General features: G+C 53.6%; 1 protein-coding gene across 5 annotated transcripts in view; it reads left to right on the forward strand.

Annotated features, from left to right (window-relative positions):
- Positions 1-16,153, forward strand: part of Myh14 (myosin heavy chain 14) — a 58,673-nt gene that overhangs the window by 41,366 nt on the left and 1,154 nt on the right. For all 5 annotated transcript variants that reach the window (XM_063253173.1, XM_063253172.1, XM_063253174.1 and 2 more), the window contains 9 exons: positions 329-577; positions 3,309-3,521; positions 5,586-5,798; positions 6,577-6,738; positions 7,901-8,029; positions 8,890-8,978; positions 9,053-9,176; positions 10,874-11,082; positions 14,909-15,017. In XM_063253173.1, the coding sequence (XP_063109243.1) occupies positions 329-577; positions 3,309-3,521; positions 5,586-5,798; positions 6,577-6,738; positions 7,901-8,029; positions 8,890-8,978; positions 9,053-9,176; positions 10,874-11,082; positions 14,909-15,017 (1,497 nt within the window). The remainder of the gene's footprint in view (positions 1-328; positions 578-3,308; positions 3,522-5,585; positions 5,799-6,576; positions 6,739-7,900; positions 8,030-8,889; positions 8,979-9,052; positions 9,177-10,873; positions 11,083-14,908; positions 15,018-16,153) is intronic.

Consider the following 16,153-nt stretch of genomic DNA (forward strand, 5'->3'; position numbering starts at 1 on the left):
CCTGAATATTCAAAACCTCCCGTGGACTCCACACCTAGCCTCTGTGGTAGAGTCTAATTAATGAGTAATGGACTGTGTTTCCTCAGTCAGCCTCCTCCCCACCCCTGGAAAAGCTCAGGTTTGATTCAAATCTGGGCCCCAGCAGGAGTCAGCTTAATTCCCTAGAAGAACTGGGTTCATAGCATTCACAAGCTCAGTGCTCTTCAGAGGGAGAAGAGCTCTGTGAAGTGACTTTTCTTCCTCAGGCCTCAGTTGCCCCATGTGGGAAATGGTCTCAGGAGCCCAAGCCTGGGGTCACTCACCGCCATCATCTCTGACCCCTCTCCAGCTCTCAGAGTGGAGGCGGCGCCAGGAGGAGGAGGCTGGGGCGCTGGAGGCAGGGGAGGAGGCCCGGCGCCGTGCTGCCAGGGAGGCTGAGGCCCTGGCCCAGCGCCTGACAGAGAAGACCGAGGCTGTGGAGCGGCTGGAGCGGGGCCGGCACCGCCTGCAACAAGAGCTGGACGACGTCACCGTGGACCTGGAGCAGCAGCGGCAGCTCGTGAGCACGCTGGAAAAGAAGCAGCGCAAGTTTGACCAGGTGGGTGCCTCAGTTTCCCCTGCAGGGGAGCCAGCAGGCCAACCTGTGCCTCTCTATCATTGGGGGAACAATGTGTGATTGCACAGCATTACAAATTTGTAGTTGCCTCCGTAAAATAAGATGCCCTTGGTTTGTTGCCTCACTAGGTACCTTTAACCAGTTGCTCTTCCAGCCTCTGCCTCAGTTTACCCATCTAGAAATTGGGAATAACATCTTTGTAGTATTAGGGACCACAAACCCAGGGCCTTTCAACTGAGCTACATCCCCAGCCCTTTTAAAATTCTGAGACAGTCTCCTTGGCCTGGCCTTGAATTCGAGATCCTCCTGCCTCAGCCTCCAGAGTGCTGTATAATGAATGCTTCTCTCAGTTGAGGCCACACTTCATAGAGATTTCAGTTTCACATCCTGGTGTTGCCGAGGACCAGGGGCCAAGCCTTTATGGCACATGAGCCTTTGGGGGATATTTAATATACAACCTCTTGCACCTACCTAGAAGATGGGAATCATATCAGACATTTGGCCACCTGAGGGTGGAAAAAAATCACAGAAGCCCAGAGAGGTGAGCTAGGCAGTCCTGAGGTAAGATCCCAGCACACCCCTTTCCGGCTGTGTGACGTGGACAAGCCGCCCACCCTCTCTGGACGTCATTTCACTCACCTAAAAAGAACAAGGGGTGTGTGCATCACTGCTGTGTCTTCATGGCTGACAGACATTCCCGCTGGGTACAGACTGCACTCTAGAATGCCGCTCCATCGCTTGTAGCTGTCATTGTTTCTGCTGAAAAGTCAGCAGTCACTCGGAACACTGCTTGCCCACAGGGGATGCGGTTTGTTTTCCTAACTCATTCATTTATATATGTTATCTTCTTGGGACAGGGTCTCTCTAGACAGTTCAGGCTGGCCTCAAACTCGCAGTGATCCTCCTGCCCCAGCCTCCCAAGTGCTGGGATGACAGGCATGTGCCATCACACCCAGCTTCTTTCCTAGCTAATTTGAAAATCATCTCTTGCCAGCTTGGTGGTGCATACCTGCAAAGTCTGAGCCCAGCCTGGACAACATGGTGGCCTAATGAAACCCCACCTGAAGCTAAGAGGGGCTTGGCTGTCACTCAGTGCAAACATTTGGGTCCAGTCTCTTTCACTCAGGGAAAGTCCCTCTCTTCATCTTGGCTTAGCAGTACTTTTGTTTTTATCCTGTTCTGTCGTGCTTCCTGCAGCTACAAGCTGGCAGGGCCTGGTGGGAGTTGTCACAGGCGGAAATTCTCAGCCATTATCTCTTCATATAGTTTTCTGTCTCTCTTTCTGCTTCTTCTTGGGTTCTGGAAACAAACATTCTATGTAGTATTCACTGCTTAATACCCACAAATGAGCAAAAGTCTACCTGTAGAATTTTATATAATTTTTTTCAGGCAAATCTCCTTTTGGATCAGCATCTCCTACTCTGGATAATTAGAGATTTATTGGTATTTTTGCATGTATCAGTAACCCATTCCCCTGAGCTACATCCCCGGCCCTTTTAAAATTCCCTGGTCCTCGGCACCACCAGGATGTGAAACTGAAATCTCTATGAGGTGGGACCTCAACTGAGAGAAGTGTTATATAGCACTCTGGGAGGCTGAGGCAGAAGGATCTCGAGTTCAAGGCCAGGCCAAGGAGACTATCTCAGTATTATTCCTGTTGAGGTGTACTGATATACTTCGTGTATATCTGTTAACCCATTGATGAGTGACCTTTGATAGCTTCCCATTTGGAGACGTGATGAATGAAGCCTTAGTCTTTCTAATAGAGACGGCCTGGTTTTACGTCACATTTTCCAAATACCAGTGATGGTGAGCATATTCTTCTGCACTTATTTACTGTATGTGTATTCCTTTTGTTATTTTTTTTTATTTTTGGAGACAAAGTCTCTTTATATAGTTTAGGCTGGCCTGGAAGTCATGGCAAACCTCCTGCATCAGCCTCCCAAGTACCGCAATTTGCAAGCAGGCAGTCGTGAGTTCGATCCCCGGTACCGATAAAAAGGAAAAAGACAAAAAAAAAAAAAAAAAAAAAAAAAAAAAATCCAAGTACCGCAATTACAGGTGTGCACCACCACACTGGACTACAATCTTTTTTCTTTCTTTTCTCTATTTGGATTTCTCTTGACTTTTTAGGTCTGCGGATACTTCTGTGTTCAATCTGCCCTTATCTGCATCCAGCGAATTTTATTTCACATATCACATTCAGATATCAGCTCTATCAGGCATTTTGATGATTCTATTTCTCAGTTTCCAATCCTCCTGCATAACAATTCCTTCTGCCATTGCATCCATCCTGTTCTGACATTTACTCCTCATAGTTGAAGTCCTTGAGGGTCCTTCCAACAGAGAGGTGACCCGCGGGTCTGTTTCATGGACTGGTTTTTCTCTTGACTACACTTCCTGTTCCCTTCCTTCTTTGCATGTCTTATAAGTCTAATTGCTTGCCAGTTACTTTGTATCCTTTAAAGAAAACAGTAAAAGTCAAAGTGTGGTTTTTAAATGTGCATTATATTTTTCCTACCACTGTCCCAGGAGGAAGAAACTCCTCGGGGTGTGTGGAGTGGAGCTGCTCTGGAGCCCACTGCAGCTTCAGCCCCTCCTGGGGCTCGGTCTCTGCGTCCCTCTCGTTCCCTGCCTGCTCCTCCTTCCCCACCATAATGTGCTCCTCCTTTGGGCTAATCCGTTTCCCCTGCTCTGTCTTCCTGCACGAAAGCTCCTGGCCGAGGAGAAGGCAGCCGTGCTGCGTGCAGTAGAGGAACGTGAGCGCGTGGAAGCCGAGGGCCGGGAGCGCGAGGCCCGGGCCCTGTCACTGACGCGGGCCCTGGAGGAGGAGCAGGAGGCCCGGGAGGAGCTGGAGCGCCAGAACCGGGCACTGCGGGCCGAGCTGGAGGCGCTGCTGAGCAGCAAGGACGACGTCGGCAAGAGCGTGAGCAGGGATCCCGCCCCGGGCCGCCCCACGGGGACCTAGATGCGGAAGGACACGCGCACATTCGTGCGCGCTGTACACAAGACAAAATCCAGCCCTCCAAGTCACACACAAACACAGTCAACAGGAACACTGCTCACCACACACAGCCTGGAACCAGCCCAGACATGCGTGCAGCTATGCTGACGTGCACTCACACACATGCACACACGTGCACGTGAGACGCGGATCCCTCCAGGCTCCTGTCTTCCCTCACAGAAGGGGAGGAGGTGCAGGCAAGAAGTCCAGGGCCAAGTCTTTCGTCCGTTCCTTTATTCCTTCATTCGACATCACTGAGCACGCAGTGGGCTTCACACAGAATCACCCTAAACGTATGTCTGCGCATCGTAATTCTATTGTTTTGCCAGGCGTGGTGGTGCACGCCTGGAATCCCAGCACTCAAGAGGCTGAGGCAGGAGGGTTGCTATGAGTTCAAGGCCAGCTTGGCTCCATAGTGAGACTATCTCAAAACCAAAAAACAACCCCAATTATCTATTGTCTGAAGCTGCCTCCCTCTATAGCCCCTGCTGCAGCTTTCTGAAGGGACAAGGCCATCCCCTGCACCCTCCTCTCCTTTCCCTCACTCATCCTCCCAGTACATCTGTGGGACAGGACAGGTCCCAGACACAGGCAGAGTCACGGATGCGTCCCAGGCAGGCAGCCTCCTAGCAGCCTGCTCCCCCATTCCCAACAGTGCATGCACCAAGGGAGGGAGGACGTGGCTTGGAGCCCTTGAGTTGATCCAGTGGGACTTTAACCAGGCTTGGAAAGGACCTCGCTCCCAGACACACAACCCTGATAACTGAGGTCTGACCTTTGGGAAAACCACAGAAGCACCTGTGGTGATTCAGAGGCCTTTGTAGGAGAGAGGAGAAGGTCTGATCCCTGCAAGTAAACAACATTAATTGCCAGGCGGGCCTCTGCCAGAGCTGAAAACGGTCACTGCCACTGACCAGATCTTCCTGAGGGCCACTTGAGCCACTGTGATCTATAGGTGTAGTCCCCATTCTGTGGAGCTCACAGTCTGGCACCAGAGACACAAAAGCAAACACTAAATAACAGTCATCGAGGGCTTATTTAGAGGGGGCTCAGTACCAGGTGCATGGGTCACAGAGAGGCCTTGAAGGTCAGTGGCAACTTCTCTAGGAGGTGCCAACTAAGGAGAGGTTCCTGGGGGTCCCCTAAATTGAGATACAGAATAGAGGCGGAGCTGGTGATACTCACAAGTCAGTGTGGCCAAAACCAACACTGGAGCTACAGGGCTTCAACCCACTTTCCACACAGAATTCCCAAGATGAAGCCCCAGGCAAGTGAGCTCACAACCCCACAATTACCAAACTCTAGGAAATAAAACCCCATGAGTGAGAGTCAGCTGATCAAACACTGAAACTGGACTCTTAAGAGCTTCACGTGCCAGGTGTGGTGATGCCCGCCTGTAATCCCAGTACTTGGGAGGCTGAGGCAGGAAGAGGCAAGTTTGAGACAATCCTGGGCTATAAAATGAGCCCAGAGCCAGCCTGAACTGCATAGCAAGACCTTGTCTCAAAAAGACAGCTCCTCCCCCCAAAGGAGCTTCCCATGGAGTATCCCTACCTAAAATGCTTGGGACCAGATGGCTTTAGATTACAGATTTCTTTGAACTTTGGAAATTTGCTTATACCCAATGATATGTCTTGGCATTGGGACTGAGATCTAAGTACGAAATTCATGAATGTTTCATATGCGCCTTATGCGGAGAGCTGAACGTGAATGCGTGCAGTAATTCTAGTGCCCTGCATGTTAGCTGTGACCCATTAATGAAAGCCATGTGTGAATGTTCCCACCTGGGCCACATTGTCGCTTTGTAAGGCATACGGTGCGCAGGCTGTTCCTGAAAAGCTTTAGGATGATTTCCAACGAGGCATAACTGTTGCATGAACAAGGGACCCCACCCCATCTTCCATCAGTACCTGCCCTGCGCTGCGCGGATCCCTGTCCCCCCCCAGGTGGCCCCCAGGATCCCTGCTCACACTGGCTTCCCTCCAGGTGCACGAGCTGGAACGAACCCGCAGGGTGGCAGAGCAGGCAGCCAACGACCTGCGGACACAGGTGACAGAACTGGAGGATGAGCTGACCGCGGCGGAGGATGCCAAGCTGCGCCTGGAGGTCACTGTGCAGGCCCTGAAGGCCCAACACGAGCGCGACCTGCAGGGCCGTGACGAGGCAGGCGAGGAGAGGCGGAGGCAGCTGGCCAAGCAGGTATGTGGCGGGAGATCAGAACTCAGGTAACCCTAATCCTAAAGACAGGCAAAGGAAAGGCAGGCAGGGGCCCCCTGCCACCCGCAGTCAGGTAACTGAGTCCAGGAGACCAGCCCCACCCACCTGTCTTCATGCGCCCAGCCATAACGCACAGGACTCATTACCCACGCAGGCGCCTAGGAGCCGGCCAGTGGGTGGACCCAGTCATACACCTCACACCCCGCCAAACCCCTCACTCACGCATCTGCCCGCACAGGGCCTCTCCACCACCCACATTTACCCCCAGCCCAGCTGGCGTCCTGCTGCTCGCCCCCCCCCCCCCGGCCGCCACCCTCAGTATCATACAGGGACAGAGTCTGCAGGGGACACAGCTGGTTACTAGAGAATTGCAGAACGCCATGTAGTGTGTAGTGAACCTTGGGTATATTTTAGGAGGCTGAGGCAGGAGGATCTCAAGTTTGAGCCCAGCCTGGGCAGCTCTGAGCGTCAGAAAGAACCCACTGGGGTCATGTGAGCAGCTGTCTCAGTGTGGCATTGTAATAGAAGTTAGGAGGGGGGAAAGGGGTTACCTGGTGACCCAAGGCCCAAGAATCTCTTCCGCCCGTTTGATCCAGCTCTGGGGGCACTGGGGAGCCACGGAGGGATGTGAGCAGGGTCAGCCCCGGATGCACAGGGATCCTGGTGGAGCTGAGTGGCAATGGGTTGGCAGGAAGGAGCGCGGGTGGGAAGGGAGAGGCGGGAGAGAGGGAGTCAGTGCCTAACCCTGCCGCGCTCCAAGCTGAGGGATGCAGAGGTGGAGCGCGACGAGGAGCGGAAGCAGCGCGCCCTGGCCGTGGCCGCCAGAAAGAAGCTGGAGACGGAGCTGGAGGAGTTGAAGGCGCAGACCGCGGCCGCGGGGCAGGGCAAGGAGGAGGCCGTGAAGCAGCTGCGCAAACTGCAGGTGAGTGGGGCAGGAGTGGGGGAGGGGTGATGGGGGAGGGGCGGGGAGGGGTGGGAGGGGGCGGGGCCGGGTGGGCGGGACCCGCCTTCACCACCCACAGGCTCGGGGTGTTTCCTAGAGCTGTTTCCTTTACTAGAAATGATAAAAATAGCCGAAAATTCAATCCCCAGTACTGTACACACACGCACACACACCACTGAAAGTAACATTTTAAATACATTCAGCTAGCCGTGGGTAAAGCTCAGCGGCATAAGCTCAAAGTCCTGAGTTTGAATCCTTATACCAAAAATTTGTTTAAATATATTCACCTAAGTAGGTGTTAGTTAAGTTCCTTTTTACTTACCGTGGATACTAGGTTTGAAGGCACACACGCACCTCATTCCCTGTTTCTGTGGGGCAGCACTGATATAGACAGACCGTTCCCCCAAAATAAAATTTGTCCATGGTGTCATCACCAAGAGGAGAACCCTCAGAAGTTCCGTAAGTGAGCGTGATGATGCACACTTGTAATCCCAGCACTCAGGAAGCTGAGGCAGGAAGAATGCCCTGTGTTCACGGCCAGCCAGGGCTACACCGTGAGAGTCTGTCCCCAAGACAGACAACAAAAGTCAACATGAAGCCAATAACCATCATCGCAGTAGTGAGAATCGGTTCTACCACCATCCACAGCTCTGCGGTGCTCAGGATAGGGTGCAGAGCACTCATAAAGACCGTGGACGGTTGTTTTTATTTTAAGCACGAACACGAATCCCTGTACATTGGCATGGGACGCAGCCAGGAGAGAGCCGGGTAACCACGTGGTCACTGTGGAAACCCGTGCTGACACAACTTGGGGCCACATCCTGGCTCTGCCGCTTGCCACCCTGGCACCTGGACCAAGTAGTGCCTCAGTTTCCCGGTTGTACACTATATGAGGATGGACAGTGTCTCTGCGTGTGTGACAGGGCCCGGTTGTCATGATTACCGCAGAGTCCAAATATTGCATTACACCTGCTTAGGTTACTTTAAGGTGTGTTTTAAGAGAAGAGAAGGCGACTAAGCACAGTCAGTGGCGCATGCTCAGAAATCCAGGCCTGCAGGGCCTCGCAGGTGCGGGATCTGGGGGGGGGTCCCCGTGAGGCCCCTCCGGGCTAAGCCAGCCACCCACTCTATTTTGCCCCAGGTCCAGATGAAGGAGCTGTGGCGGGAGGTGGAGGAGTCACGCACCTCCCGGGAGGAGATCTTTGTCCAGAACCGAGAGAGTGAAAAGCGTCTCAAGAGTCTGGAAGCAGAGGTGCTGCGGCTGCAGGAGGTGAGACAAGGGAGGTGGGCGGGGCTAACCGGTGGAGGCCGGCATGTAGAGGCTTTGGTATGTGTGGGTGGGGCTAATGTGTGATGGGGTGGAGACTCAGGGTGGGTGGGGCTTAGGGGTGTGGTGGGAGGGACTAATGTGTAGATGAGTGCTCAGAGTGGGTAGGACAAATTTTGGCTGGGATGTTGGGAGTGGGCGGGGCCTTTGATTGTGTGGTGGGTGGAGCTTCGGGTGTGCGGGCGGGGTTAGTGTGGCAGGTGGTGACTGAGTGGGCGGGGCAAGCATCTGTTCAGAGTGATGATGGGGATTGGCAGGCTAACGGGTGGAGGCGGGCATAGGCGGGGCTTTAGATGTGTGGGTGGGGCTAATATGTGGCTGAGGGGAGGAGTCACAGTGGGCGGGGCAAGCATTGGCTCTAAGCCTTGCTGGGGTGGGCGGGGCTAACCACAATCCTCTTCCATAAAGGAGGGGGTCTTTTGCGGGGGGGGGGGCTCTAGGGAGCCCTGGCAGGTTTCTGAGCCTAGGAAGGGCAGGGTTTCTTATATGGAGGGGATAGAAGTGCAGTGGGGGAGACTGTAGAAAGAGGCTGAGACCCAGAGCCAGGTTATGGGCCACCAAGGAGAGACAAGACACAGTGGGCCTGGGATCCGAGCTTAGACGGCGACCCAGCTCAGTGTGAGGACAGAGTGAGGCCGTGCCCGGGAGCCCGGATGCAGGACGGTGGAGCTTGCTTCACAGTTTGCTGGCGAAACGGAGTGAGAAGGAAAGAAGCTGGGGACTGGACATGGGAGGGACAGGCGGCCAGACCCGAGGCCACCTGGCTCCCCTCACGCTGGGGTCCTCCTACCCCTATGCCACAGGAGCTCGCTGCCTCAGATCGTGCGCGGCGCCAGGCACAGCAGGACCGAGATGAAATGGCCGACGAGATGGCCAACGGCAGCCTTAGCAAGTGAGTGGCTCGGAGGCCATGCGGGTCAGGTGTCCCTGGGGCTGTGCCGCCCTCACCTGCTGTGTCCCCTTCAGGGCAGCCCTGCTGGAGGAGAAGCGGCAGCTGGAGGGCCGCCTGGGGCAGCTGGAGGAGGAGCTGGAGGAGGAGCAAAGCAACTCGGAGCTGCTCAATGACCGCTACCGCAAACTGCTTCTGCAGGTGCATTAGGTCCCGTCCCACCGTCTCCTCATCCACAACTTAAGGAGAGGTTTATGTTGGCTCACAACTTCCATCTGTAGTCTGCTGGCTCCAAGGCCGGAACAGGAGAGGGGCCTGGTGGAGGAAACGTGTCCATCTCAGGTGGCCAGGAAACAGAGAGAGAAGGAAGGAGCCACCTCCGAAAAGTGCTAAGCTGGAGACCAAGCCTGTAACACACAGGGGCCTCCAGGGAACATTTGATAGCCAAACTAATTAATTGAACCTGATGGCACATGACAGGAAGCCCAGTGCTCTGGGAGACTGAGGCAGGAGGATTCCAAGTTCAAGTCCAGCCTGAGCAACACAGCAAGACCCTGGCTCAAAATAAAATGTAAAACAAAAATATTTTAAAGGGCTGGAGATGCAGCTTATTGCAAAGGCCCGATCCTTAATAATGGGGAAACAGCACAGAATTGGGCCAAGAGTTCGTGATGAAAAAGATCCTGATGGAGAACAGCTCTAGGTCCCCAGCAGCCCAGATTCTTCATGGCAAGGAGGAAATGTGGTGCAGGAGGGACCCATAAGTAAAAGACACTTAAAAGATACCCAGGGTTCCACCATGGGATATAATGGGTTCATCTTTGAGTAATGTGGCGCATGCCTGTTACTCTTGCATAACATAAATAATAAACTCGATGCAGTGGTGCACACCTGGACCCCCAGCATAGAGGCAGGCGGACTGCCATGTGTTTGAGGCCAGCCTGGCTACATAGTGAGGCTATGTCTCAATAAATAAGTAAAGTGTAAAGAGGTGCAGCTGATTGGCCTACAGTGGGGTGACCTGCTATTTTGAGGGGCAGGAAGAGAGTATTATTAGGATGGGAGCATCCCAGTACTCTGGTACCTTTCCCGGAACAGTAAGGCTTTGCCTCCTGGCCGGGCTGCTGTTCACAGCACAGTATGCCTCTTGGGAACTCCTGGAGCCATCTGTTTCGGCTCTGGCTTTCTGCATCACCGCATTGCCGTTTTATCTCGCAGTACAAAGCTGAGAAAAATACGGGAGAGTATGCTCCTCACTCTATCCGTGTGTACGAGGAGGGTGAAATAAGATCTGGGTCCCCAGCGCAGGGCCGTGCTCAGCTCACAAGCCGAGTCGCCTACTGGAGCTGCGATTACGCGCCTGCCATGAAGCTGCCGCTGTGGGCTGGGGCAGGGTTACACTGCTGAGGCCTGAAGGGCTGCTCGGTATGGAAATACAGGCGCAGGGGCCCAGTTCTGGCTGCTGAGTCAGAATGGGGGGCAGCGGGGATGGAGGTGTGAATGCTAACATTACTCAAAGGGCAGAACCCTGGGGACTGCATTTTTTCACGAGCTTCCAGGTGATTCGTAGGCACACAGGTGTGATAACCCTGGGAACTGCTTCACTCTCAGAGGTAGAATTTACAGCATTTGAACAGGTCTGCAGTAGTCTCACAGAGTTACCAAATTAGCAGAAAATGAGCCAACAGGTTAAAACCCAGGCTGGCAGTGCTGTCCGACAATACAACGCTGAAAGTGCATGCTAGCTTTTGCTGGTAGTTAGGGTGTGGCCACCACAGGGCTCTGCATCACCGGCTGGCTCAGTTCTGGGAGGTGCCTGAAGTGATGTGACGGTCTAGTGATGGTCTCCTTCCTCTGTGTTGCTAACGGGATGACCTGCCCTCCCCCATCCACTGCAGGTGGACACCCTGACCACAGAGCTCTCTACAGAGCGCAGTTTCTCAGCCAAGGCAGAGAGTGGGCGGCAGCAGCTGGAGCGGCAGATCCAGGAGCTCCGGGGGCACCTGGGTGAGGAGGATGCTGGGGCCCGGGCCCGACAGAAGATGACGATCGCCACACTTGAGTCTAAGCTGTCCCAGGCTGAGGAACAGCTGGAGCAAGAGAGCAGGTTGGTGGAAGAAGTTACTCTGGGCTGTTTGTGACTACAAGGTCACTGAGTACAATTTACACAGTCATATAGCAGTCAGTTAGAGCTGTGTAACAAACAAGCCCATAACTTAGTGACTGCGAACAGCAAATGTTTATTTTTGCTCTCTGGTGTAGAGGCTGTCTAGTGAGTACTCTTGAGCTGGGCCAGGTGAGTCTCCCTCCTGCATCTCTCCTTAGCTGAGGACCAGCTTGTTAGATTTGCTGATCTTGACTGGACCTAAGTGAGTATAAGGCCTTTCCAAAGACAAGCAGGTAGCACCTCATCCTAACCCAGGATGAGCCACAAGCCAGAGCCAACCTCCAAAGAGGAAGGGAAAGCACCAAAGCCTTTTGAGGCTTAGACTCAGAGCTAGTCCTGTGTCATTTCTGACATAGAAAGTCCTGTGGCCACCTCAAATTTAAGGGAGTAGGAGAAAGTTACCACCTCTTGAGGGGGGCTGTTGCAGTCACACTGAAAAAGTGTAGCTGCAGTAAGAGGTAAGAACTGGGACCATTTTTTCCATATGTCTATAACAAAAAGGATTTTTCTCTGAAGAGTTGGAGCCAGGCAACCAATGGTTAGCATTTGTGTACTTCCCTTGGTCTTTTCCTTACAGTCACAAAATGGTTGCACTTGCACCAAGCATCACATCTACACATAGGCACATTCATATCCACCAAGTAGTAGCAACATAGAGCTGAAGGTGTCTCCTTCTCCAGTTATTGGAATAACAGAATACTCCTGTAACATTTCCAGTTAAGAGCTACTATGCTAATAAAACTAACAAAATATTTATGACTAAGCCTTATATATGTCACTTTCCTAACAGAATAGATTTTTCCTACTACTTATTTGCTATTCATTTGTAATATTTACAACCATACAAATGTCCTCATTTATTATTCTTTCTCCATCGGGTGCTGCACTACCTGCATACAAAGGTCCAGTGTCACATAATTCTGTGAGAAGGACTATTGTCATCCTTATTTTATGTAGGAAAACTGAGACAGAGTTGGGCTGTGCGTCTAGGATGCCTGATTTGGAGTTCAGCATTGCTACACTACATTTAGAGGATGAATTTTGTTCTATATCAAAGGGTATAAACGGTTCCCATTCATTCATTCATTCATTCATTCACAAAAGCTGTGGTGAATGTATACTTCACACCCTCTCGTGCTCAAGGAGATGATAATGCTAGCTCTTCCAGGACTCTGGAGTCACCTCTGTCACCAGGTCACTGCACATCCCTCCTGTTAGACCCAGGCCTATCCCCTGCCCCACCAGGAGCCCGAAAGGCAGGCACAACCACTTCCGGGTCGTGCCCACCATGACCCACTCTTCCACCTCCTAAGAGCTAGTCAGCCCTGGGCTGTGTAATCCCATCATTTTGTGGAAGCCCTGCCTAGGAGCATGGAGGTCAGATGAGAGGTGCTGCACACTGGGAGTAGCGGTGGCACTGCCTGTGGGAGCCTGGGACATGGTAGAGAAATTGGGCAGGCACACGAGGCCGGGCACGGAGCTCTGGGGTTATGGGGGCCCGGGGAGGGGCGGGCCAGCCCAGGTTGAGGATGGGCTCCAGGAGAGAGGCCGGAGACCAGGAGGCCCGGAAGGAGGCTGGAGTGGGGGTCAGGGGAGGGTGCGGGTGAGCTGGGCCCGAGTGCTGGGGTCACATGGAGTGGGTGGGGAGCAGAAGGGCCGAGGGCTGATGTGACACTGGTCCTTGGTTAAGGCCTGGTGTCTGGGGTGGCTGCCGTAGAGGAGGCTGGGTCCCATGCAGAACTGTGAGAGCATGAGCAGGAGGCAGTGGAAGGTTCTTGGTCTGCAAGGTCCCCGGGCCCAAGGCCTCCTTGGAAATGTGCTGAGGTGAGGCCACCCAGAGCCTGCTGGGTACACAGATCTAAGTCCCTTCAGCTGCTGCTCTGTGATAGACAACAGGAAGTGAGCCACCCGCTTTGTATCCAGGAGCAAAGAGAAGTTGGAGGAGGAGCCTGAACTGAGGGAGCCCCTCTCCTGTGTCCCTTCCCACTGTTTGGTGCCTCTCACTCTCCCCAGCCCTGTGCTGGGCTCTGAGCCTGACTGGGCTCATCTAGGTCCGCCATGTCCTGTTGTAGCTGTTGAGCACTGCCTGTCAATAGGGTACTGCACTGGGGTGTGATGGTGCCTTCAGGAGAGGACAGGCAAGCAGGGGCCATGGGGTGGGAAACACAGGAGAAGGGGAGAGGATTTGAGGGGAGACCTGAAGTGGGGGTGACTTGGGCTGGTGACCTGCACAGTGGTGAATCGTGGGGAATCCAGAGGAGGTGTGGGTTTAGGAGAAGGCGCTGCTCTCACAGGGAGGAGGCCAGGCCGGGGCTAGAGGCATTGCTAGCTGGGAAATCTAGGAGTGGATGAGCTTGGGGCAGGGGTGTGCGTGAGGACCGGGGGAGGAGACACTGGGAGATGCTGAGAGTCTGGAGTGGGCACAGATACTGCAGACTCGGAACAGGTGTCTGGGGAGATCGGAGAGGTTGAGGCCGGAGCTGGGGGCACAGAAGGGCCAGACACTGAGGGACTGAGGTGGGGGGGCAAGATGGTGCCCGGTGGTGTGGTCCGGAAACAGGTGCCACCCCCAGGGAGACTCAGCGAGACAGCTCTCCCAACCCAAGGGAGAGACCTGGGAATAACAGCGAACCCCAGGAAGAGCCAAGTGTGGCGGGATTACAGGTGTGCACTACCATGCCTGGTTTAGTCCTCTGGCTTTCAGAGAGGATCTGCCTACATTGCCCAGGCTGGCTTTCAACTTGTTACCCTCTTGCCTCAGTCTCCTGAGTAGCCGGGATTATAGGAGTGCACCCCTGTGCCCAGATCTAGTTTCCAGGTTCTCCCATGACACCAAGCCCATGTCCTGAAATTCAAGTCTGACTCTAATTTGAGGGCTCATGGCTTGAGGGCTCAGTCCTGCTGACCACCTCCCACTTCAGATGCTAAGAGGTCCCCAGCTCACTCCCACCTATGACTTACAACCTGAGTCTCGGGCTCAGCCAGTTCAGCAGTGGCTTCTAGAACTCAGGGAAATAGGTTACTTAATGATCATTTATTATAAAATAACAGCCCTGGACAGCCACACAGGAGAGATGCACTGGGCGAGATGTGCAGGAAGGGGCGCCGCTTCTACCCTCCACATAAGCAGCACCTCACAGGCTCCCCCAACCTCATCCTTAAGGCGCCTATAGCCAGGTGTGGTGGTGCACGCCTGTAATCCCAACGTTCAGAAGGCTAAGGCAGGAGCATCTCCATAAATTCAAGGCCTGCCTGGGCTACATAGTTCAAGGCCAACCCAAACTACATAACCAGACTCCATCCCAAAAAACAAAGCAAAAGTGCTCCTACTAAGCTTTATTACTAGGCATGATTGATGGTCGTCGTCACTGGTGGGCAGCTTCACTTGTAGTTCCTCTCCCTCCGTGGGAGGGGGATGCTGACAGTCTCCACCCTCTGATCACATGGTGGGCTCCCCTGGCACCTGGCCCCCATCCTGAAGCCAGCGGGGCCTTGGTGCAAAAGACCATGGCTTCCAAGATTTGCAGGGCTTTGGGAGCTGCATGCCAGGAGAGCAGCGTGAAGACTGGCTCTGTACTTGGTGATGATCCCAGGATCACCGCAGATGGTTTTAGGATGCCAGCATCACAGGAGGAACCAAGGACACTGATTTCTCCACTGGCACAGAGCAGACTGCGGGAGCCAGTCGGGGGTGGGAAAGAAGAAGGGGCTGTCCAAGAATGGACAGCAGCCCAGGCTAGCCTGATGACTCCCACCTCTCACCCAGGGAGCGCATCCTCTCTGGCAAGCTGCTGCGCAGGGCGGAGAAGCGGCTGAAAGAGGTGGTCCTGCAGGTGGAGGAGGAGCGGAGAGTGGCCGACCAGCTCCGGGACCAGGTGAGGCATGGGCAGCTTTCAGTGTCTCTGGTGACAGGAGCCTGCCAGCACAAGGACAGTGGGCCAGTGCGGGGCTGGAACCAGACTCGGCCCCCGCCTGGGGCCGGGACATTGGCAGAGGGGCAGAGGCAGTGGCACTGCCATTCATACTAGCTGGCAGCCGGGAGATGCCCTGGCAGGGAGGGAGGCAGCTGGGTGGGGGTGAGGGTGGACTTCCTCAGAAGCAAGCCCAGGGTGGAAACCAAGAATGCTTTGTATGTGCAGACCTGAGCCACAGCACAGTTAAATCTTAGCAGAGCCACTGGAGGTCGGTACTGTTATTTCCCCCTCTTATTTAGATGAAGAAACTGAGGCCTGGAAATGTAAAGTGACTTTTTCAAAATTATTGAGCTCATAGGAGGTGGGCCCAGGATTCAGACTTTGACCCCAGAGTCTGTAATTATTTAAGTAAGTACTAGAGGTGGAACCCAGGTCTTCACACTGAACTACATTCCCAGACCTTATTAGTTTGTAGTGGCTTGTTTTGTTTTGTTTGTTTTTTGTACCAGAGATTGAACTCATGACATCATACTTGCTAGGGAGTCGCTTGTGCCACGGAGCTAAATCCCTGGCCCACTTTTTAGTTTTTATTGTGAGAGTTCTTGGTAAATTACTGAGTTGCCCAGGCTGGATTAAAATTTGCAGTCCTCCTGCCTCAGCCTCTCAGAGTGCTGGGATTACAGCTGGGTACCACTATGCCCTGTTATACTTTAGCTATTGAGCAGTTACTGTGTCACAAGGGCTTTTTCTAATGAACATTGGGGTATCACTAATCCCACTTCATAGGTTAAAAAAAAACAAAACCTGGGCCAGAGATTTAGCTCAGCAGCATAAGCGCCTGCTTGGCAAGCGTGGAGTCGCAAGTTAGATCCTTGGTACAAAAAGAAAAAAAAAAACCCTGAAATTTTAGGAGGAGATTTAATTTTCACCAGAGTCACAGAGGCTTGTGAGTGATAGACTGGATCAACTCCCAGGTCCACAGGGCCGGACCAAGGCTCTGTGGCCTTAAAAGCTCAGGTGAGCTTTAGTGGCCATTCAGTCTGCAGACTGTGCACAGGGCCCAGGCCGGGCCTTAGCGCTTGGAGAATGAATGGGAG

Source organism: Cavia porcellus, unplaced genomic scaffold (genome assembly GCF_034190915.1).
Source record: "Cavia porcellus strain 051 isolate PalLab524CR breed Dunkin Hartley unplaced genomic scaffold, mCavPor4.1 scaffold_7, whole genome shotgun sequence".
NCBI lineage: Eukaryota > Metazoa > Chordata > Mammalia > Rodentia > Caviidae > Cavia > Cavia porcellus.